Source organism: Triturus cristatus, chromosome 2_2 (genome assembly GCF_964204655.1).
Source record: "Triturus cristatus chromosome 2_2, aTriCri1.1, whole genome shotgun sequence".
Taxonomy (NCBI): Eukaryota; Metazoa; Chordata; class Amphibia; order Caudata; family Salamandridae; genus Triturus; species Triturus cristatus.
In genome coordinates this window covers 993,097,812-993,121,848 of record NC_140582.1, presented here as the reverse complement: position 1 = coordinate 993,121,848, position 24,037 = coordinate 993,097,812, and the positions used below count along the sequence as shown (strand labels likewise).

The 24,037-nt window shown below is 44.8% G+C and overlaps 1 protein-coding gene across 6 annotated transcripts in view; it reads right to left on the bottom strand.

The window, feature by feature from the left end:
* Positions 1–24,037, bottom strand: part of SLC2A9 (solute carrier family 2 member 9) — a 2,222,556-nt gene that overhangs the window by 100,115 nt on the left and 2,098,404 nt on the right. For all 6 annotated transcript variants that reach the window (XM_085642418.1, XM_085642420.1, XM_085642419.1 and 3 more), the window contains one exon: positions 19,732–19,859. In XM_085642418.1, coding sequence (XP_085498544.1) covers positions 19,732–19,859 — 128 coding nt within the window. The remainder of the gene's footprint in view (positions 1–19,731; positions 19,860–24,037) is intronic.

Below are 24,037 nucleotides of genomic sequence, written 5' to 3'. Positions count from 1 at the left end.
TTGAGGTGACAGAGGAAGCAAGAAGGATCCTAGATCAAGGGGGCACTGCGGCTATTATCCTTCTTGACCTCAGCGCCGCAGTCGATACTGTTAACCATACTACTCTGCTTCTCAGACTCAAGAATTTGGGAGTGTCCGGTATGGCAGTAGAGTGGCTGCAATCTTTTCTCAGTGACCGCTCTTTTAGGGTCTTTGAGGGAGATGTAGTCTCCAACCAGTTCCCTCTCAATTGTGGGGTTCCTCAGGGCTCTGCCCTGAGCCCCACGCTATTTAATATATATATGAGACCGTTGGCAGAGATTGTCCATCCATTTGGCATGAAAATCATCTCCTATCCAGATGATACCCAGCTCATTGTGGCACTCAACCACTCCGAGGGGTCATCTAGCACTCTAGGCTGCTACCTAGAGGAGGTTGCCAAGTGGATGGAACTCTCTTGCCTTAAACTTAATGGGGACAAGACGGAGCTTATGCTCCTGGGCAATTCCCCTGTCTTCGATCCGGCATCTCTTTGGCCAGATTGCCTAGGCCCGGCCCCTAAAGATCAAATCAAGAGCCTGGGCATCTGGATTGATCATTCCCTTACGTTTAGTCATCAGGCAGCAAAGCTTTCAGCAACCTGCTTTGGGCTACTAAGGATGCTTCGTAAGGTTCTTCCCCTTCTTCCTTTCCACGCTAGAAGGATCATGGTCCAAGCACTGATCCTCTCTCGCTTGGATTATGGAAATGCATTATATCTGGGAGCTCCGCAGTCTACCATCAACAAGCTCCAAGTCATTCAGAACTGTGCTGCCATAGACTTCTTCAGATTCCTCGCTGGTAGTCCACCTAACAAGGATTAAAGAGCTTGCACTGGCTGCCAATTAGGGAAAGGATCCAGTTTAAGGCTATGTGCTTGGTCCATAAAGCCTTTTGGAAGAATGGCCCACCCATTCTCCCATCTTTGATTACTCCCTATCATCCGAAGAGAGACCTTCGGTCATCTGCATCTTTTCTTGCCCTTCAACCTAGAATAAGGAGGGTCAGATGTGGGGGTCAATCCTTCTCATACTATGGTGCCACTGGTTGGAATGCTCTTCCACTTCAATTGCGGAAAGAAACCAATCTTCTATCTGTTCTCAGGCTCTTAAAAACTTGGCCGTTTTAGCTTTTTATCTTTGCCCACTGTCCTTTGCCTGTTTAGTCCTCAGCGCTGGGAGGCCTACGGGTAGCCATCGCGCTTTATAAATGTCATTCCATTCCATTCCATTGTGTTAATCATTGTATGTATACATGACTTTTTTATTCTTTTTCTTTAATCTTTGTAATAAGAATAATGCTGTTTTTAATGTGTTTATTTATTTATATTTTTGGTAAGATTGGAAATTGTTTTATCTGTAGAATGCCCTCATTCTGTTGGCGAAATAAAATTATCTCTGACTGACTTACTGACCAATTCACAAAAAACAGATGGAATGTAACTCTTGAATGTGATCTTTCACATTTAGGTTACATTTCTGACTTTTTCAGAATTAGCACAGATTACCCAAAAGTAGTCCTGGAAAACTGTATCTGGCACATTTTTACCAACAGTACACATCTGAAATGTCTTTGCATATTCTAATTACTTGAGCAAGCAAACACTTGCATGGCTGTTCATGCAAAAATATCAGAACAAGTGCAAACACACTTGCTAATGTTTTCTGTGCTCCTCAGGGAAAACGGTTCTCAGAAGGATAGCCTTCTCAAAACCACCATCAGTTATTGAAGTGTTCTCTCCCTATTCTGGACCTGGAAAGTGTTAAAGGATTTATTCCTGTCTTTGACAAGACTGACTCGCACCCATTATTAGTTTGGGAATGGGTTATGGGGTGTTGGAAGCTGGCTCTCTATATAGTGCACGGAAATGAGGTACACTGTGCAGAGAGTCCAGGCAACTCTTACTAGTTTACAGAGGCAAAAATGATAACACTAAATGCTCTCTTTTGTGGTAGTGTGGGTGAGCAGTTTACTCATAGAGGCAACAAATGGGACACACTCTCAGAGAACAAATCTGAGACCAAATTCGATAAAATAACTTGTATTTTTATGTACACATTTTGTTAGAAATGGGAGTCTCAAGTTGGCAATGGTTTGCACCTTTGTCCAATTAGGGACCCTTCTTCCTAGTCAGGCTAAACACTTGTAAAATAACCCCTGCTCACCCCCTTGGTAGCTAGGCACGAGCAGACAGGCTTATCTCAGAGGCAGTGTGTAAAGCATTTGTGCATGCATACAGTAACACAGTGAAAACACCACAAATAGACACCACACTAGTTTAAAGAAATAAGCAAAACTTTACCTAAACCAACTAGAATTAATATGACAAAAATCTAACATACAATACTGTAAAAACAGTTCCTTTGCAAGATAACCTTTACATGCACATTAAAAGGGGCCACATGACATCAATAAAATGTTTCATGGATACTGCCCTGGTAGGGCTCTTAGATCTGCAAATAAGAACCAGGTTGTTGTTCCCAGCACTAGAAGAGCCAGGTGGGGGGGAGGGCCTTCTCCCTAATTGGGGCGAATCTGTGGAATTCCCTTCCTTCCAATGTTTCCTCTTTGGAATCCCATCTGGTTTTCCGGAAGTCCTTGAAAACCTGGCTTTTCACCTGTCCGCCTGCTGGGTTTGATGTGAATTTTTAGCGTCTTCATCGTACGATATCTCCTTCATTGATCCAGTTCCGTAGTGCCTTGATGCCCCTGGGCTAAGTCTGCGCTTTATAAAACTTATATTCATTCATTCATTCATTCATGCAAAAATAGCTACAAAACACAGTTCTTCCCAGTCTGTAGCTCCGTCTGGGGCTACCGCTTTACTGAAAATGACAGAGTCTAACAGTTCCAGCCGACCACGTCCATAAGGGCCAGCTAAAGCGTCAACAGACTCGTAGAGAGTATCTTTCTCATTGCGGCTGACATGCTAGTACAGGCCAGTTGGGGCAACCGTTGCGGTGAAGTGGAGTGGTGCAGGGTGCGGTGCCCCAGTGGTGCAGGCAGTGACTCGGAGATGGTCGTCCAACGGTGTCCGTGAGGCCCAGGCTTGTGATGCGGAGTGAGGAGGGGCTCGATCAAGTGCTGGCAAGTCACAAAACCGGCGACAGATACACACTGTTCCTCTCCTTGGCAGAAACAGCTACTGCAGGCCAACCCCAGACAGCACACAGCAAAGGGGCAGTACTCCTACTGCAGTTTCTTCCCACTATTCTCCTTGGCAGAGGTTCCTCTTGAAGGCGAAAAGTGATCTGAAGTTCAGGGGTCAGGGGCCCACTTTTTACAGCACTAAATCCTTTGTTCTCTGGAGGCAGAGAGTCTGTGCTCAGCAAAACCAGTTCTGTCCTCTCTGGCCCGGCTTCCTGGCAGGAGTTGGAGACAGCATTGGCCCTGGCAGACCAGGTTCATTTAGATGTGAAAGAAATCTTCTCCCTCTACTCTGAATACAGTCCAGGTCTATTCAGCCCAGCCCTGACTCAACCTGGAAAGGCAGGACACACCTAACCCCGCAAATGGCTGAACAGAATGCACATCCCAGCCCCTGTCACTCCCAAAGGCAGACGAACGATACACAACTCTAGCAGAGGCACACTAGACGGCTAAGCAAGAAAATACCTACTTGCAAAAAGTGGTATTTTCAAACCCAGAATGTAAAAATCATCCTTCCGCAAAAGATGCATTTTTAGATTCTGAGTTCAGGCATTCTAAGCTCCATTTTCATATCTTGTTCCCATGGGTAGTTATACTTATAAGATGTTATAAGTAAACTCCCCATTCTATCCTATGGGACAGATTGCCTTTCAATAGTGTAAAACGAAATTGGCAGTGTTTCACCGCTAGGACATACCACACATATCAGGGCATGTCCTAACTTTCACATACACTGCACCCTGCCCACAGGGGTACCCTGGGCCTACCTTAGGGATGACTCACATGTAAGAAAAGGGAAGGTTAGGGCCTGTAAAGTGGGTGCACTTACCGGGTTGACATGGCAGTACTAGACTGCACACAGGCAGTGCTGTGGCAGGCCTGGGATTTTTTTGCATGGCTGCTTGTGTGGGTGGCACAACGAGTGATGCAAGCCGACTAGTAGCATTTGGTTTACAGGCCCTGGGCACACATAGTGCACTGTACTAGGTACTTAACTATAAACCAAATAAACCAATCATGGAAACACTAATCCATCATAACAATGTACAGAGGGAACACTTGCACTTTGGCACACAACAGCAGTTGCAAAGTGCCCAAAGCATCTAGACCAGCAAAAACAAAGTCCAACACACAGTAAAACAGAGGAGGCAAAGGCAAAAATACAGGGGAAACCCACACCATACATATTGATATCAGGAACTTTGTAAGTAAGTAATAACTTTTTAAAATATCGAATTTCACCGGTAAGTAAATTGTTCACTTAAATGTGTCTTTACACATAATACTTTCATATGGGAGAAAAAGACATGTAACACATTCAGGTACAGGCAGTAGCTTTCCAGAGGGCCCCTTCACGACTTAAGGATGCAGATCCAAAGTACCACCACCAGTTAGTGTTTACCTGCCCTGAGGCATTCGAGGGCACAGGTGCTGGTCGGGTTGGTAGCCTTACGTGCTACCCTGAAGGAGAGAGAGGGGCATCTAAAAACAGGCTGGAGAGTTAGACTTGGGGACAAGTCTGGGAGTTCCCAGCGAGAGGCTCAGTTCACAAGGGTCCTGGGGGAAGGCAGCACAATTGGTTCTCACAAACCTAAACTGGGGTGCTTGGGTGCAGAGGGAGTAAGTTGGCTGGGCTTCTGCGTTGCCGGTTCTTGCGATTTTCAGTCTTGTTGGCTGAGGGATGCAAATGACAGGACGGCTGGGCCACTTTGGAACTGGGTCTCTGTGGTGCTGAAGTCCCTCAATGGCTATTCACTCTGAGTGTTTTTGGAGTCTAGCTTGGTCTCAAACAGGCTGTGGTTGCTGCAAGGAGTCTGGTACCCCCGGTATTGGTGCAGTGTGGCTCTGATTGGTCCTGGCTTCTTCTCAATTGGTGGATAGATGGATTTGACTTTCTAGACCACAGTGACATTTTCCTGAGTGGCTGCTGCATTGTTGCATCTGGGGAGTGGCAGCATGGTCACCGGACTCTGCTGTTTTGGTGCCTATGGACAGCAGGGGAGTAGGTCCTCTACTCCAAGGGAGATTGCTGGCTATTTACGAAGAGCTGGACGTCTACCGGGGTTCTTGGTAGGGGCTCAGATGCAGGATTAGTCGATTTGTTGACAATTGTTAAGACTGGTGTAGGCAAGCAGGGTTTGGCACCAAAAAGTCCACAGCAAGTCTACAGTTCTCATTTTCATGGCTCTTCTTTGTCCTCTTCTGCTGGACCTGTCAAATCTGATTTCCTGGTGTCAGGGGGCTACCTAAATACTACATTTAGGGGTGTTGAGGAAAGTGAAGTGAAGAAGCCAATGGGCTACTTACCCCTAGGGTCACTACATCCCCTAGATGACCACTTCCTGTGGGGAATGGGCATCACACTGTCCCTGAGTTCCTAATTAAAATACAACCAAAATGGTGAAAACGTACTTTTCGTGTTCACTTCAGGTAGCCCACTTTAGGGTTGTGACTAGCCTGAAAACTTTTAGGGACCCTCCTTAGTACCCATGCCTTAGGTACTAGGGGGAACATTTCCTAAGGACTTGCATAGGTGCTCAAATCCTGCACCAATTGTAAAAAAATCAGACAACCACTTCCTTTAAGTTAAGAGCAATGGTAGTGAGGTCTGGTTAGAAGGCCTCAGTGCACTGTCAGAGATGAAAACCAGCATCTAGCGACTAAAAGGGGGCAATAATGTGTGGGTGGGTGTATTGTAACCAAAACCTAAGGCCTGATTTAGATCTTGGCAAATGGGTTACTCCATCACTAGAGTAATGGATATCCCGTCCGCTGAAATATAAATCCCATTATATTCTATGGGTTTTATATTTCGGTGGATGGGATATCCATAACCGCTGTGACAGAGTAACCCGTCTGCTAAGATTTAAAGGAGGCCCTTTGTTTCCTACAAAGAGGATATTGTGAACATGCACAAACTCACAGGTTGCTGGGTGTGCACCCACTTTCTAGGGCACCCCCACCCTGTGTAACTCCCCTTTTACCAATGGGAACAGATTTGCTCCTAGTCACATGATACTAGTGTGATATTACACAAGAGTATAAAGATTGACAGGTGTAAGTCTAATTTTGTGAATACAAAATGTGACTTTTCACTCATAAATTAAATTGTTTGTTCCAGTAATTTAACATGTACATGTGGAGTTGGTTTGTGAATGGGCAATGAGGTTCATTTAACTCAATAGTTAGGAAAACCTACACTTGTATGACTATCCCTCTGAAACAGAATTCCTTTTTTCTGAATTCTCATAAAGTTGCAGTAGTACTTTTGGGAAGCTGTGATAGTTATCGATTTCTGTGGGTTTTCACATATGTAAGCAGTTACACCTGCATATTTGGACATTGTGTGTGCGTCTGCTTGTGTAAATGCTTAATTAGAGAAAGGTCTTTTGAAGATGCTAACATTTTCCTCAATGGGGAACATTTTCTGTCCTGTTAAGATACCTCTTCCCCTAAATCTCCGCTAATTTTGTGGGTGTTCCCTTCCCATTCCTCCCAAGATAGTTATTTACTCCTGCTATTAACAGTAGTAAACCTCTGATCACACTCAGGGTGTGCCCTTGCAACAGGTTGTGAGTACCCACAAACTCACTAATTAGTGGGCGATCACCTGCTGTGGAATGCTTAATCCTTGTTCCTGGCAGCAGATTTACACCAATGTAATGCAATATAATAGTGCTATAGTCGTTTTTATATTAAATAATGAGTGCAAATTCTAACTTTGTAAATTACAAAGTGAATTTGTATGCGTAAATCATCAAGTTCATATACCAGTGTGTGCAAAGACTGCCAGAGCCTTCCTCGTTAGGAAGCTTTTAAACACTTTTCTTTTCTGAGTCCCTATGATTTAGCTGTAGCATACCGTCCTAAGCGCGGAGATACCCCTTACGGGGTGATTCAGGCGCAATAGAAATTAATAAATATCAAATATCAAATGGCCCTACACGCACAGGCAAAAGCATCCTTCTTCAAAATAATTCCCTGCTAATCTTGTTGAACAACATATGTTAGTTATTAAAAGCATGTCTGTGAGTGAAGCAACAATTTACATTGTAAATCCAACTGTAGAGCTCTGACTGTCTTCAACAACTGTATATCAACAAATATATTTGGCATTAAATCAAGCAGTAATATTCTGAGTTATTAGGGTAGTTTTTCTCAAATATATGGCACAGAAAAGTATCACAACATAAATCCCGGTCTAAATCCTGTGAATCCTGTGACATTCTTGAATAGGGGAACAATAGCTTAACGATACTGATGGATCCACTTTTAAAATGTCATTTGAAAGATCAACAGGTCCTGGTGTGCTGAAAGTGATCGCTGTCAATTACTAAATGCTGAAATACAACTAAATACAATCGCTACATTTTAAACTAAATGTAACCATATAAAATACATTGTCACTTGAAAGGACGTAGTCAAAAGTGGGATAGCAGGATAAATAGTGTCCAAAAAGTTATCATGAATGCACCAATCATTTTCAGAGACACAATTATCCAAGAAGTCTCAGTCATGGATGTAAATTAGGGGTTGCCAGGGGTCACAGTTGCGACCCCAAGCTTGCTCCTTGCTACCCATGGCACTGCCTTTGCGACCCCTGGTCTCAGAGGTGGTAAAATCAGTGCAAAGAACACAGGGGTGTCTTGCATTATCAGAGTTAGGCTCTAACCTCGTATTCTGTTTTTATTTACATTAATAGTTATTATTCACTATTTGTGATATAAAAAGTGGAGCAGCAAGATCTGGGCCTTCAATGGCATCTTAGATAAGAAATATGAAATGGTTTTAATGTATGTTGTGTGCGTGCATGTGGGTGAGAGTGAGTTTGAGTGAGACAGAGTGTATATGTGTGAGCATGTATAGTTGTAAATAGGATCGTGGATGTGTCTGCCAAATGAGTAAGTATAAGTGAGTCGGAGTAAGAGTGAGTGAGAAAGTGCGAATCAGTGATTCAGGGTTACAGTGAGTGCATGAGAGTGGGTGAAAATGAATGAGTGCAAGTCAGTGCTAATTATAGAATGCGTGTGAATAAGTGAATGTTAGTGAGCATGTGTTGGTATGCTGGCCTATCCTCTGTTCGACCCGGCATTCTTTTCGGCTTATCGAAGCAACCTTGACAAAATGTTAGCACTGGAATACTGGAGGCAATACTTGCATATGAGATACCCTCGGCAAACTGCTGACAGTCTGTAGGAACATTTTGGCATGGAGCACCCATGAAACAATGCCAGCGCTGGCCTCCTGGGGGAAATTGCTGGAATAGTTGGCACCTGTGGCAAATTGCTTGTGATGGAACACTGGAGGAAATTCTTGCCATTTGGGAAGACAAACGTGGCAAGATCATGGGGCCATCCATGACAAAATGTGGTCCACATTAGACATAACCTTTGACATAAGGGACCTCCACAGTGCAAGAGAAGCAGTGTTAGGAACATTCTGGCGTGGCATATTGTATGTAATGTTTGGGGAAAAGGGGCCACCATAAAAAAAATGCTGGTCTTTACAATATAGGTAATTTTTTATATAAGGGGACACCCATATGACATTTTAAAAACATAACTGGGTGAACTCATAGGGACTGTGAGATTCCAGTAGCATGGTACACCATAAAAAAAGGCTTGAATATTTAGGGAGTGCTTTTTTAGAATCTATGGGGCAGATTTATGTTCCCTGGCGCATCCCTGCAAATCAGCATGGATGCGCCAGGGAAGATGCGTCACGCAAGTTTGCCCTTGCGCCACCGCAGATGCGCCGCATTTACAATGCGGCGCATCGTGGCGCAAGGACAAGCAGATTCGTGACGCATCTGCCGGCGTAAGGTTGGCGCAGTGCTGAAGTTGCGTCGCAAGCGCAACGCAACTCCAGCACTGTTCCAACCTACCCTATCCCTAACATGGTGCGTCAAGCCTTACGCCTGCTGCAAGCAGGCGCAGGGTTTTGACGCATCAGCGTTGGGAAAGTGACTCAGTGAAATCTTATAGATTTCACTGAGTCCCTTTTCAGGGGCGTTCCTGCGACGGAACGTCCCCCCTGAGTAGTAACGCCCACATGAAACCTGACGCAGGTTTCATGTGGCGCAGAGCTTTACACCGTGACGCATCTCCATAGATGCGTCACGATGTAAATGGGGCGCAACATGGCGCAGGGTTTATGCCGCCGCTGCGTCACAAAAGTGACGCAAGGGCGGCGTAAAAGGGGCGCAAGTCCCTCGTAAATCTGCCCCCATGTCTTTTTAGAAAATGTGTGTACAAGTAAAGCCCATTTATTCCAACATTTTCTCAGAAAAGAGAAACCCCTACCCTTTGTTCTCGCCTGGCAGAATATATAATATTAATTATTCAATTATGTAACTTCAGCAGTATTAATTATTGTGATGTCATCAGGCTTAAGGTTATGTGACATCACTTCTTGGAACCATGCTGGGTCAAAGGGGAAATGATGTTACTTCCTGTCACATCATTAAGGTCAAAGGGTATATGATGTCACTTCCACTACCCCATGGATTTTGTCGAGAAGACGTCCATGTCACCAGGGTATGGACCCAAAAGCTACTAATAGCTAAAAGTCTACTATATCTATCCTAATGACTACTGTCATTGTTTCCTACCACTTTTCGCAATTAATGTTTGTATTCTAGATAGTTCTTAAACATCAAAGTAATCAGTCACCAGCGCAAACTTCTAAATGTAGAGAATATATTGGACCACAGTCACTTACAGGTGGCTGAGAAATACAATAATATCAACATTTAAAATCAGATTTGAACTTAATGTTTTAGAGTTCTTTCTTGGCATTTCAAAAGAACAAAAAGAAGAAAGTAAGCTTACATCAGGCTTTTGGGGCCTGTTGATACAGGGTCCATGCAGAGTGACATGACAACTCAAAACACCTCCCCCACCCCTGGACCTGGTGGCAGTAGAAAAGAAAAGAAGAAAAAAAGTGGTCGCTAGATTACCTCTTTACATTGTGTTCGAACATGCGGACCCTCAAGTGGAGGCTGAATGGGCCTCAGACAATCACAACAGTCTAAGATATTTATGGCAGGTGAGCTCTCGAAATTCTGATGTCAGTAGCATTAGAATTGGTCTCCATATTTTAAGAAATGCTGTTCCTTGATTAGAAAGGGAGAGATTGATGCGTTACATCCCTAGTATGCACCACAAGCAGTGTAGCCAGCCTAGATGCGTAGGGATATGCCCTGTACCCCAATGGGAAAGAATGTTTTGTAAGGCCGCCCCTAAGGCCAGGCTGATCTGTTTGCCCCATCCGGACTTGAGGGGAAAGGTAAGTGGATTCGGGAGGCCTGAAATTATGTAAGCGGGGAATCTGGGAAGTTCTGTATCTAGGCGATTGTCAATATCTGTGAGCACCAGTGACCAGTATGTCTTGATTTCTGGACAATCCCATAAGATGTGTAAAGGCGTACCTGGGGATTCACAGTGCCACCAGCATTCCGGGGATTTGGACGGGTTATATTTTTGTAGGTGGTGGGCTGTGCAGTACATGTTATGCGCAGTGTGCTGCGCCCTGTAATAAGTGTCACCCCATTCTTTAGTCGTGAGTTCCCTGCCTAATTCTGACTCCCATCATGTTTGGCTCTTTGATTAGGGAGTCTCTGTGTGTCGGCCTATCAAACGGTACAGGTCTGAGATCAGGCATTTGTCGGATGTCCTAAACACCAGCCAGCGTTCAAAGGGAGTGAGTCGTCGTTCTGTGCTAGGGCGAACAGAGGGGTGCAGTACAGTACCCAGTGGCGGACCTGAGTGTAATGCCATCGCTCTGTTTCAGGAAGCGTGTACTCTGCACGAAGGATTCAAAAGTGAGAGGACCCTCTAGACTAAACAGATGACCCACCGACCTGCAGTCCGCTTGTGCCCATAACTCGAATGTGGGGTCTTGAAGGCTCGATAGTAATCTGGATTTTTGACTATAGGAGTGAGCAGTAGGGGAGGGACGTGAGTTCCCTCTCTGTTGCTATTCCATCCCAGACTGGCAACAACGCCTTGGTGATGGGAGAAAGGTGTAGCGATTTGGGCTGCACTTGTTTAGTAAGAAAAGGAATGCTCCAGAGAGCCAGGCCTGCCAGCGCACGGTCCATAAATAAACAGTTCTTTTCGGATTCTGCACCCGATCATTCCACAAAGTCTCTCAGTTGGGTAGGCTGGTAGTATCAGGAGAGGTTGGGAATTACCAGGCCACCCTCATCTCGGGACCTGGAGCTGAAATCCCTACAAATACGGGGGCGCTTGTCCGCCCACACATATTAATTAATTTCTTGTTGAAGGGAAGACAGTCTCCCCGTGGGGGGGTGCAGCTGGAAGTGCTTGGAAGAGAAACAGGATCCAGGGAAGTATCGTCATTTTAGTTGCCGATATTTTTCCCCACCAGGATAGGGAGTAATACCGCCATCGCCGCAGTTCAGAATTGGTCTGGAGGACTAGCTGTTGGTAATTGAGGGCAATGGTGTCCGTGATGGTAGGGGATATCCGGAGGCCAGGATATGAGATGGCTGTTGAAGCCCATTTTATGGACAGGGCCTGTCGCAGGGTGTCAAGGGTTATTGGTCTAAGAGTGGGGTTAAGGGCCTGTAATTTAAGAATATTTATCATAAAGCCAGAGGCTAGGCCAAATGCCTCCAGCTCCTTCAGGAAAGAGGGTAATGAGATGGAAGGCTCCTCCAAGGATGCTATCACAGCGACCGCGTAGAGGCCAATGGTGTGTGGCTCCCCTCCGAATTGGACTCGTTTTATCCGTGGGTTGGAGCGAATTGTTTGGGCCATGGGTTCTATATACAGGGCAAACAGGAGGGATACTAGTGGGCACCCCTGCCTAGTTCCCCTGTTTACCCAGAATGGTACGGAGGAGAATCTGTTGACACATACCAAGGACATGGGTTGGGTGTAGCCAATGAGGATCCACTAAGGGAAGTGGTCCCCTATGCCGTAGTGTGTTAAGACTGCCTCCAGGTATGGCTAGTGCACCCTATCAAATGCCTTCTCATCGTCGACTGCAAAGAGCATTCTTTTCTGGTAATACCTCTGAGATTTGTCAATTATGTGCAGGATTCTTCTCGTATTATCACTACACTGCTTTTGTGGCACAAAGCCAGCCTGATCGGGATATATGAGACCTAGGAGGAGGGAATTGAGTTGTGCAGTGAGAATGCCGGTGAAGTGCTCGAGGTCTGTGTTCAAAAGGGAGATGGGTTGATAGGAGGAACAGTGGGTCTTATCCTTCCCTGATTTGGGTATTACTGCTATTGCCTCTCGGAGCATGGAGGGGGGGAGCGGAGCTATATCCCTGATTGCATTAAAGAGCCTGGTGAGAAGAGCGGCAAAGCTATGACAGAAGGCCTTGTAAAAAGAGGCCGGAAATCTATCTGGACCTGGGGACTTAAAAGGCTTTTGATGGGATATACTACGGATAACTTCTTCAATCCAAATCAGTTGATCCAGATCAGTCACTTGTACAGGCATCAGAGAGGCAATAATGGCCTCACTAAGATATGCAGAGATTGCGTCTGGGCGGAGGTCTTGTGCTGTGTAGAGAGTCTGATGATATTCACTGAAGGATTCCACAATATGCCCATCATCGGTCCACTCCCGTCCCTCTTTGTCCAGAACCGTTGGAGCTCCAGTCTCCTGATGCCAGGTCCGGAGCCTATTTGCCAAAAGGCGAACAGAACGGTCGTCTCCCACATAAAACCGATGATGGAGCTGAAGTGTGGCATATTCGGCCCGGTCAATGACTAATCCCGTTAATTTGGCTCGGGCTGCTTCTAGTTGTCTCCAAATCCCAGGAGCCCCTGTTCTCTTGTGTATTTGCTCCAATTCCACCACTTGACGTGACAGGCTCTCTCTCTTATTCTAGCGGATTCTATTATCGGTGGCAGCTATGGCTATAACTTCCCCCCTTACTACTGCTTTTAGAGCATCCCACAGCATAGAGACCGAAGCCTCAGGGGTATTGTTAATCCCCAAGTAATCCTTATTCGTTTTATTGATCTGAGCTATACCCTCAGGACGGTGCAGTAAGTTGTCCCTAAGTCTACAGGTTCTATGGGAAGGGCCAGTAGACGAGGCTGTGTTGATCACCGTCACTACAGCATGATCTGAAAGGGTGCCTGGTTCAATCTCTGTCCCCTGAACCGCCGAGGCCACTTCCGGAGTGCCCAGGAAATAATGAAACCTGGCGTATGTTTTGTGGGCATGAAAGTAATATGTGTAGTCTCTGGAGTTGTGGTGTGAGATCCACAAAAGGTCTACTAAGCCCATGTCCGCTAGAGAAAGGGTCGCTGCCTGTCCATGGCGTTGTGCCGATCTGTCAAGGGCAGTGTTGAACACAAGATTCAGGTCACCGCCCATCAGCAATAGCCTGTCCCGTGTACCCATGATCTCTGTCACTGCTTTGTAAAGGAGAGGTTCCTGACCCTCATTGGGGGAATATATTGAGCCCATTGTAATGCTACTGGACCCTATGGATAAAGAGTATGCTAGGAATCTGCCTTTAATCTCTTAATCTCCTCCTATTTGGGCCCGATCTTCCCATTCAATGTCTGGGAAATCAAAGATCGCTACTCCAGGGGTCTTAGACAGGAGAGACGAGAAGAGTTGATAGGGAAATGCCTTCGAGCGAAGTCTGTGTTGGTCTTTGGGGAGGAGGTGCGTCTCCTGAAATAAACTTATGTGTGCCCCAGAGTTTTCTAAATAGGAAAGGATAGAGCTCCGCTTTAGTGAATGTTTGACACCTTTAATGTTGAGTCTGAGAATCACTAGTTTTCAGAGAAAAGCAGTGTTCCATGTAGCCCTGAGGTGCCATAGCCCTACTCTATCTGGTCTAAGAGCATAGGCGATCAGTTCATGCATATAACATCAAAAGTAATATGCACAACCGCACTCTGCCACCAGCTCCACCCAGCCCCCATAACAAAGGACCCTAATGGCCCAAACAAATGAAACCCAACTATTATCCAAAAGAAGAACATTGTCCAGTATGGGTGTCTCCATGGAATACCAGAAGTAAGGAGGAATCTTTGTGGCCACTCTCCCCGCTGTGCACCAAGGAAGGAAGGGAGAATGGAAGTCAAAGGGGAGCAAATGTGGGTAAAAAGGTGCCTCATTCATTATGGTGTCGTCAGCCCAGCTGAATCTCCTGCCAAGTTGACAAGGACTGCCTGTCTCTCCTTAGCGATGGTGTCGGGGTCCGAGTGCAGTCCGGGTGGGGAGGACCACAAGCCCCCCTGCCTCTGAACTCACCCCCTCCCGATCCCGCCTTCTCGCAAGGGGGCACTCTAAGAAAGGATTTTTCAAGTTGAGTAGTTGTCAAGCATCATTTAATAAACAGAATTGGTGCAACTTCCCCTTCAAGCGAAAAAACAATGCAAAAGGGATGCCCCCAGGTGTAGGGCACCCCCATCTCTTGATGTGAGGTAACAGGCCGAAAGGCTTTGCGTTTCTGGAGGGTGGATGCTGCAAAGTCTTGAAATAGGAGAGGAAAGTGACCTTGAAATTGGATAGGATGCTTGTCCCTGGCAGCCTCTAGGATTTTCTCCTCATGAACGCAAGTCAGTATGTCTGGGGGGGTGGGAGGATCCAGCTGAGGACCTACTAGGGCCCACTCTATGAGCTTGATCTTCCAGGGTTGAGACTCTGCTTCCAGGTCTTCCAAGTCCCTGCGAATCTCTCAATGCTCTCCAGCCAGCTCTTTTTTGATTGGAGGTCATCCTGCAACAATACAAACAGTGCCTCCACGTATGAGCAGGTGACAGGTGCCTCTGCCTGCCCAGCGTCAGGCGAGTCCTCTACGTTCGCTGTTGAGGCTGTGTCTGCAGAGAGGGCCCGTCTGTTTAAGGAGCATATCTTTCACAGTCCTATCCCTTTTGTTCTTCCAGTAAGAAATGGCAGGGCCCAAACGGACCACCCCCGTCTGTCCTGGCAGGTGTCAGTGGGCGGGGCTCTCTCAGGGGCACCGGCGAGAGCGGTCTGCCCGCATAAGATCCAGCAGCAGTCAAGATCAAATCGGGGTCGATGCAGATTCACCCTACGGGGTAGGGGCTGCAACCAGTCAGCGGGGAGGGCACGGATCATTCAGCGACCGTGGTTTCAGGGAGTAAGCCCTTGAGTTCCCTGGTAGAGACAGGTGGCAGAGCTAAGGCCCAGACCAAATCACATGGGCATGAGAATGTAGAGCCCTCGGGGTGATCTCTCCAATTTGGGCTGGGCCTTATCAGGGTTGTGGCTGGATAATTTCCTAGGGGCCTGTCTTGCCCCCCGGGTGAGCCTACAGCTTCAGTTGCAGATGTGACCACCAGGAAATGCCCAGCAGAGTCCCCTGTGCACCCCGCTTGCCTCGGGAGGGTGCAGAACGAGGGGGGCCTCTCAACAGGCCTCAGTAGGGCCACCCCCCCTTTTTCTCACCTCCGTGCCTGGCTCGGCCCTTCGGCATTCCCCGGCAGCGAGGCCTAGTCCTTTTTTCTCCCCCATCCTTGGCCTCCCACTACACTGGGCCACTGATCCTGCAGGTCTAGCAGCTCTGTCTGCTCTGGGGCCCCAGGCGTGCCTCTCAATCTATGGGTGACGAGGGAAGCAGCAGGTCCTTTGCTCCCTGGCTTCCAAGGCTTAACCAGAAGTGGATCACCGCAAGGCAGAGACTGCGGCGCCGAATCAGGCTCCTTCTGTGGTCCTTCGTCTGGTGTCACAGTGCTCCCGGAAGCCTCGCCCGATCTCACTTCGGTAGGCAGCAGGGTTCAGGGCTGCACTCAGTCCCCTCGGGCTTCCCTCCAGGGCCCATGGCTCCAAGATCAGGAGCGCGCAGCCGTCAGTGCCTCAGCCAGGCTCCCGCTGTCCGCAGCCGTCAATGCTGCTGCGCCCAATCTCTCGGCCTCCTGGCAGGCGCACCAGCTCTGGGAGTCACATGGCTCACTGGCGGGGCATGATGTCCATGCTGTACAGGCTGCTGTTGGCGGGGCCTTCAGTGTGGAGCAGAGAAAGACGAAAACGCGTCACACCCGTCCGCCATCGTGGGCATGCCCTACCCTCCAGATTTGGATTTTGGAGGGTTTCACATAATTCCCTGGATTTTCAGTAGTCCTCTTAATACATTTTCACCTTCCAGTTTAAATTGGTTACTGTTCAAATGTAGCAAAAAGTGGTCAAATCAGCAGATGTGATAATCCTTGCTTTATCTATTGACAAGCCAGAAGATTTAATTTGTCTGGAATACTTATAGCAATAAAGGCTCCAGGTATTGGACATAAATTATTTTTCCCACTAGCCATTTCTTAGATTTGATTAAAATGATGTGAACCAATCTTATAGCTTTATCTCCCGCTGCTGACAACTATACACATTGGTAAAGACACTGAACCAGTTTTAAGGCCAAGCACAGACGAGCATCTACAACGTTTGAGGTGGTCTGTATAGCCCTAGACAGAAGGATTATAAGGCTATTAGAATATTACACAGGCTGCAGATAGAATTTTCTAAATTAAAAAGATACAGACGGAAAGATAAACATTGGAATGTTGCAGCTGAAGGTTTATACCAGCCATTATTAGTTAGCCCTGAGCCACTCCATTATCTTCATAGGAGCTCTCATTATTACACTGTTCTAATTCAAGTAAATAGCACTTTTGTAGCCTAATAAATAAATATACGGTATATTAGAAGTGAAAATGATTTCCCGTATGGGGAATTACTTAGGAAGCAACCACTAGAATATGGTCTAATTTTTTTACGTAAGCAACAAATGTAGTTCCCAGCATCAGTAGTCACATTGGCCACTGCTCCGCTTTTGTGCCTGCCTCTCTCTAATCGAAAAGCTACACTGGTAGCTCATCTGTAGACCTCTCTCTCACTAATGAAAAGCTGTGCTGCTAGCCCCACGAAAGGGTCTCCTATTCACCAGTCAAAAAGCCAGTTTGGAAAAGGCATTAAAGGCCTTATCATGTCATACAAGTAAAAGACGGTTCAACATGGCCTGAAAAGTAGTCTCGAACAGGTTGCTGCACCAATTTTGTTATCCATAACAGGCTGCAAGAGTGCAACAACATGTCTCAGACCTCTTGGAAAGAACAGAGACGTCCGCTTGACGAGACTAAAGAAATTTCTCTTCAGCTTTGAGGACGTTTCCCTTGCTCACGAACAGAACTCAATGAGTTAGACTTTCACCCAACACTCTTCAACATCTGCATGACACCCCTCACAAACATCATCAAATCCCACAACATTAACATAGTATACTATGCCGATGACTCATCCTATCGCTCTCCGACTCCACCGGCACCGCCAAAGCAAACTTTGCCAACTGAATGAGCAACGTCACTGATTGGATGAAAAATAACTGCCTCCAGTTCAACACAGGTAAAAATGAAATCCTAATCTTCTGCAACAACCACTCCCCCTCGGCCCCACTTGGAGAACCTCCGAACTTGGGCTCCCATCCACTCCTAGGGACCATGGCAAGAACCTCATGATTATCCTGGACACCAATCTCTTCATGAGCAGACAGATCAACGTCATCTCCTTGTCATGGATCCACAACCTGTGAATGCTACGCAAGAATTTCAAGTGGATTCCACTCAACACCAGATGAATGGTCACCCAGGTTCTTATCATAAGTATACTTGATTATGGAAATGTCCCCTACATTGGAATCCCAACCCATGTCCTACACCGACTCCAAACCACCGAGAATGCCGCCACATGACTCATACTGAACAACTGGCGAAATAACCATATCTCTCCAAATCTCAACATTCTCCACTGGGTCCCAGTCCAGGAAAGATGTAAGTTCAAGCTACTCACCCACACCTACAAAGCTCCCGACAACATAGGTCTAGCTTACCTCAATAACTGCCTCACCTTCTACCATCCCACCTGCCTCCTTCAATCTGTGTCCCAGGCATAAACACACCTCCCTCACAACAAGAAGACCAGAAGCGGAGGACTCTCCCCCTCATACCTCGCAGGCAAGACCTGATACGTGCTCCTGAAACACCTCAGAACTTCCCACCTCCCTCATAGACTTTTGAAGGAACTTCAAGACATGTCTTTTCCAGACGAAACAGGCATGATCTTCTCAGTGCCTGGATGCCCTCAAGGGTGATTAGCCGTGCTCTACAAATTCAAATAACATAATAAAAGAGTTATGTAGCAATGTCTTTTCAAGAGAACCTATTTTAATTGTAACTAGTCATTTTTCTACATGCAAGGTTTGAAGGCTGCTTTAGTGCCCAGGGATTTCACATTTATTTCTGCATTGTATAACAGCTGGGAATTTAAACAAATGTACTGACTTGCTTTACTTTTAGAGAGAAAAGGTAGGTAGTTTTGAGTTGAATCAAATGTTTGTCAGATGAAATCGAATCTATACATTATTGAGATTGAGCCTGTATGTCGTCCTTGCTACACCACATATTACAGTTTTTCTGCTTTGGCTGGAAATAAGGTCATTGCAATTACATTAAACTGCGTTTTATTGTTTAGTAGGGCATCAGGATTACTCAACCACACAGGAACATGACAAACAATATATTGACATATAATATGTTATGTTATGTTTGAAAAAACCTCTAGAGCGCACGTTCACAGAATGGTTTCATGGGGCTGAAAGCACTAACAGCAGGGTAAAGATGCAAATTGTTCATAAGATTGTCTAAAGAGCCATGTTTTTTGCAGAGTTCTGAATTGCCCGTAAGAGATTGCTGCTCTTATGTTATCATGAATAGGTATGTAACCAGTTAAAATTACCCTTCGCTTCTAGAGCCACTGGACATGTGTATCTTTTCTGGCCTTTTCAACACAAATTGCAGGATATTTCAAATCACTCTTGCTTGACAAATATTTGTGTGCCAGACCTCTTTTAGTGGCAAATATAAAACCATAGTAGTCCTTATTTAAAATTACAGTTAAATGTGAGAGAATTGTTTGTATTTTCATTTCTTCGTTCCTTCCTTACTTCTTCCCCTTTCTTGTTACATACTTCCTATGCTTCTCCTTTCCATTTACATATCTTACATAATCACTTGTTGTCACTCTTCCATTTATCTAACCTCTTTTTCTCTATTTTTTTCTTATTACTCGTTTTTCTCACCCTTCACTTCATGTGAGGAGAAGGGGAGAAGAGAGAAAACGAGGAGGAGAGGGACCCTTCTGCACCTTTTAACCCTCCACCCTTGCTCTCCTCTCCTCCTCTGGCCACCAAGAAACATCTGTGCCTCTCCTATTCTATCTTTGTACCCAGAGCACTAAAGAATTGCAAAAAAGGGCACACACACATGTGTCCTTTCCATACCTATATAGTAAACTGCAGTAGATGCTTCTTCTCTCTCCTACAGTGGTTTCAGGCCCCCTAGTTCTATATGCTTTTTTTTCCTTCATGACCTTTGGGTTCTCTAACAACAATAAATGCCTGGCAGCACCAGTCAGAGATTCAATGGCTTCATCCTTCTATTCATGGTCACCCCTTTCCTTTACCCTGTAGAGGCGTTCCACGCAGCCCCGGACCCAGACAGGTCGTTTAACTGAGAAACAAATACAATGAAAAGGTTTGGAAGTTTACCTGTATTACGGGGAAGAGAAGTCCGACTGCACAGTTGCTGAGCCAGTTAATTGTGCCAGCGACCATGAATGCTGCAGGCCGATGAGACTGCTCGAAAAGCTCTGCCGTCAGGACAAAGGGAATCCCGCCTGTAAGAACAAAGGAGTACATGAGTAGGCTATCAATAATGCCTGCAGTTACTGTATTTATCAATATGTATAAGCAAACATTGATACACTGAAAGTGTATACGTCTCGTTGTTGACTGTTTTGGTCGGTTCCAACATAGTTCCCACTCAGTCATTCCAACTCCTGTTAATGCATTGTTTTCTTATGCATCTCTAAGACGGTGTCCTTTCATCTGCACTGCCCATAACATATCAATGTCTGCAATCTGTGAGAAACCCTTCCCATGAGCATTGTGCGTGCCACGTTCACTCCAGGACTGTTGAACTTTTTCTCACGCATCATTTCTCTGTCTAAATACTGCTGCTGAACACCTCTGCCTACTTGTAGTTATCTCAAACAGAATCAACATTTACTGGAGGCAAATTGACTGAAACTGTTTTCTTCCAAAATAAGGACATGGCTACCACCTAGACCTGGGGTCCTTTTTTATAGGCATACATTTATACATGTACATTTAGTTATGTGTAAATGTACTCTTGCACCTCGGTGTAAGTCTACACTTTTTGTTGCTATCGACCATTTTTGAGTGTAGATTTACACCTAAGTGCAGAATTATGTGCCTCCCCCACCCCCAAAATCGATGGGTGGAGACTTGTAACACAGAAATTACAAGTCTAAAGTTACTAATAGCAAACTTTCACACATAAGCAGAGATCGCCACAACCAGGGCTGAGATCTTCCTATGGTAATCTATAAAAAATATTAATGTAGGACTTTAATTCGTTTAAAAAAAATATCAAAAATACTTTGATGTACAAAATTAAAATTATTTAAAAATAATTATTATTCACCTAAAACTAATGAAATAGGATGTCATAGTACAATCGCTCATAAGTCCAAACACGGAAAGAGCACGGACTTATTAGTATGCAGAAAAAATACTGCTTTATATGTACATAACCGTGGTAGCCAACATTGAAGCATTTCAGCATTCTCACATCTTGCTCACAATACTGGCTCAATTACAAACAGCCATTGTTAAAGAAACACCTGTGATGTGAAAGTGCACAGAAATAGAAAACATAGTATAATAAAGCTCCTTGGAATAAGGTTGCTTCTGAATTGCTGCTAAGACCTAACTAATTTGTAAAATTAATGTTTAACCAGATAAAATTGATGGTGACGACTTGAGGGAGTATGTGAAAATGTGAAGGGAGAAAAGGACTCGGATGTTATAATTGGGGATTCATTTCCTTACTCAAGCCCAAATGGATAGCAGTGGTGCCACAGTCCAATAAGGGGGCATAAATCAGCATGGAGCCTTTGTGACATTTTCTGAAAAGAGACATATTTGATATATACTCAAAAATAAGCCCTGATGAAATTCAGTTTAGTTGAACGAAACGCGTTGACTGCAACTTTGGCTGTATTTTAAGGAAAGCAAATATAACATTCTCAATAAAGTATCCAACATACAAAAAGAGCTATGGAATTTTTTTGGTTCACCATCCTGTGGTTTATTTTTATGTATTTCTGCTCAGCAGGGGTGCTTAGCAATGACTGACACCTTGGATGTAATTCACTAGTATTTAATTGAAAGGAACTGTGTGGGAGGTGCGGTTGAAGCAGTCCGTCATTGCAGGTGTTGGTTATTTATTATTGATTTGCCCTTTACTGATTGGCATATTTACAGTTCAAATGTTCTTTTCCACCCAGCAGAAAACACCCCATCTTCGATTATATCCATCATTTACACCTTTTCACTTTTTCCCTTCTCCATGTTTCTGATGTAAAGATAGTATAGTCACACAACTGTCCAATACAAACAGCTGTAAAAATGCCTTATGTGCTTCACCTAATAAAAAGTTCCTCAAAAACAACTCTCTACATTTCTCTCCCTCAGGTCAAATTTACATAACAATTAAGCGTCTGTGCATACATTTAGATCCCCGCTTCTCCACTTCATACTCTGTGTGGACCCCAACATAAACTTCCTGATGGCTTACAATAGAAGGTATTACCTCAAAGGATTTCAAAATTATTCAAAGGAATTCTCTATGACTATGTCCATTTTTCCTTGACATTCTAAAAAGCCCAATGGGTCCATATGAAGAGCGATATGATTATTTATTTACTTATGGTGTGGCCTTTCCATATGTTCAACAGCAGTACTTCATCTGATACACCTGGTTCTTTTGAGGTGCACATTCCTTTGGGCTCATGAATGCCATGCAAGAAAATCCAACTATTTTACTGTGCTACCGCATTCATTTTTACTTAGGGCTTCTCATAGTTTGATCTCTACTGTAGCTGCAGCCTGCTGCTTAAGCGCTTCCAAATTTGCTATGTTTAAAATGATAGGTAGTTTTATTTTTATATTTCATTATTTGTTACTCTGGCAACACCTGTGTATTTGTAGATGTCCTGAGCAACAACATAGAATACAGATGGAAGGGTACGAGAGAGGGATATATTTGTACCGCTTGCTTTTAAAACACAACCTGTTATCTTAGAATGAAGCTTTTTCTAGCAGTCAAGTGCTACTGAGCATATGCCGTGCTAATACAATAACATATATCAATACATAGTTGACTTATGACTGGAAGGCACTGTCAAAATCAATCTGACAGCATAAAGGTACCCTTGCTAGGCCAGTGATGAAACTAAATTCATGATTTCTATTACTCTCATAAGAAGTGTTGAGATATGAAATATATGCTACGGTGCACCACTGACATATTCCGAATGGTATGTACACATTTTTTTCGTTTTTATTGGTTAGACATAGATAATACACACTTGAAAAACAGAATACAAAATATTGAAAGTGTAACAGATATAAAGAAACTAGACTTCTATAGCAAAAAAAAACAGTACACGGTAAAAAATATAGTCACTGAAAAATGTATGAGTCAGGACAGAATAACTAAAACTTGCTCTTAATGTGACCAATCTTGAATCAATGAAATTAGATATAGGTTTTGTGCTGAATACTCATATGTGTCAAACAACCTTCATATGATCTTACATTTAATGAATGTATCGTTTTTTACAGTATACAAATACTAATCATTTTATTGATCAACTTATTATAAGTCAGAAGCTGGGGCAATTTCCTTTCAGACATGATTGATGTGTGCATAAACAACATTGGTATGTGCACACCGTGCACTTGCCCAGTGTTATGTGTGAATCCTTCACTTGGATGATGCCCAGCACCGAAATCTCAGGAGAAACTGCAACAGGACATTTATATTAAGCAACTAAAATAGAGAATAGCAATCTGCTAGAGGTGTCTAAGTGTGGGCATGCCCATAACATATGCACACATTCACCCTGCTTGGAGTTCATGCCTCTAGGACATTTGGCAGGAATGATGGACTTAAGTGCATGCAGTAATTCTGGGAGTTTAATAGAGCATTTACATCTTGCTAGGTTGCATTCCCGTAAAGTAGCACATCAAATGCATTTCTCTAGAGCAGCCAGAGAGAACACCACTTGTTAATCGTTAGCTCAATACTTTTATCCTCCTTCCATTTTATCCAAAATAATACATTACATCTGATATCTTCCCTAAATTAGCTGGCACAAATCTGTCTACGGATGAATCGCGTTTACAACTTTCAACGACCATGTTTCCCAGCTTCTATTCAAAGGTCTGTGCATGCAATGCCTTTGATGTGAGGTAGAACCCCCCCTGGTCCTCCTATTTCTAGACTTCCTTCTGTGATGGAACAGATTGTTTGGCCCTTATTTCAGTTAGAAAAGAGACCCAGGAGTCCTGGCTGATCCATGTTCTGCAGACCCTGATGCATAGGTCTAGCCCGGGACCAGGGTTCAATTTTCCGCCTCGGTGGGTCTTGGGCTAAAAAATTCCACGGACCTGATAATTCTCGCCTCGGTGCCTATTCCAATGATGGAGTCCCACTCTGCAACTCTGGGCAATAGCTTGCTTAATCTCCACAACGGCCCCCACAACGCTAAGGATGCCTGGCCTCCACCTTGGGGGTGCCCAGGAGTGGACGCCTCACAGGGAAAGCCAGGATGGGTTCCACAGCGGTATTCGTACAAGCGCCTTGAGACCCTTGCGGGTGAGTAGTGCGCTATACAAGTATCAAATTTACATTTAATTTGCAGAAGGCCTGCACCCACTCGTACCTCAGAGGAGAAGCTAAAGAGCTGAAATTAGAAGGACATAG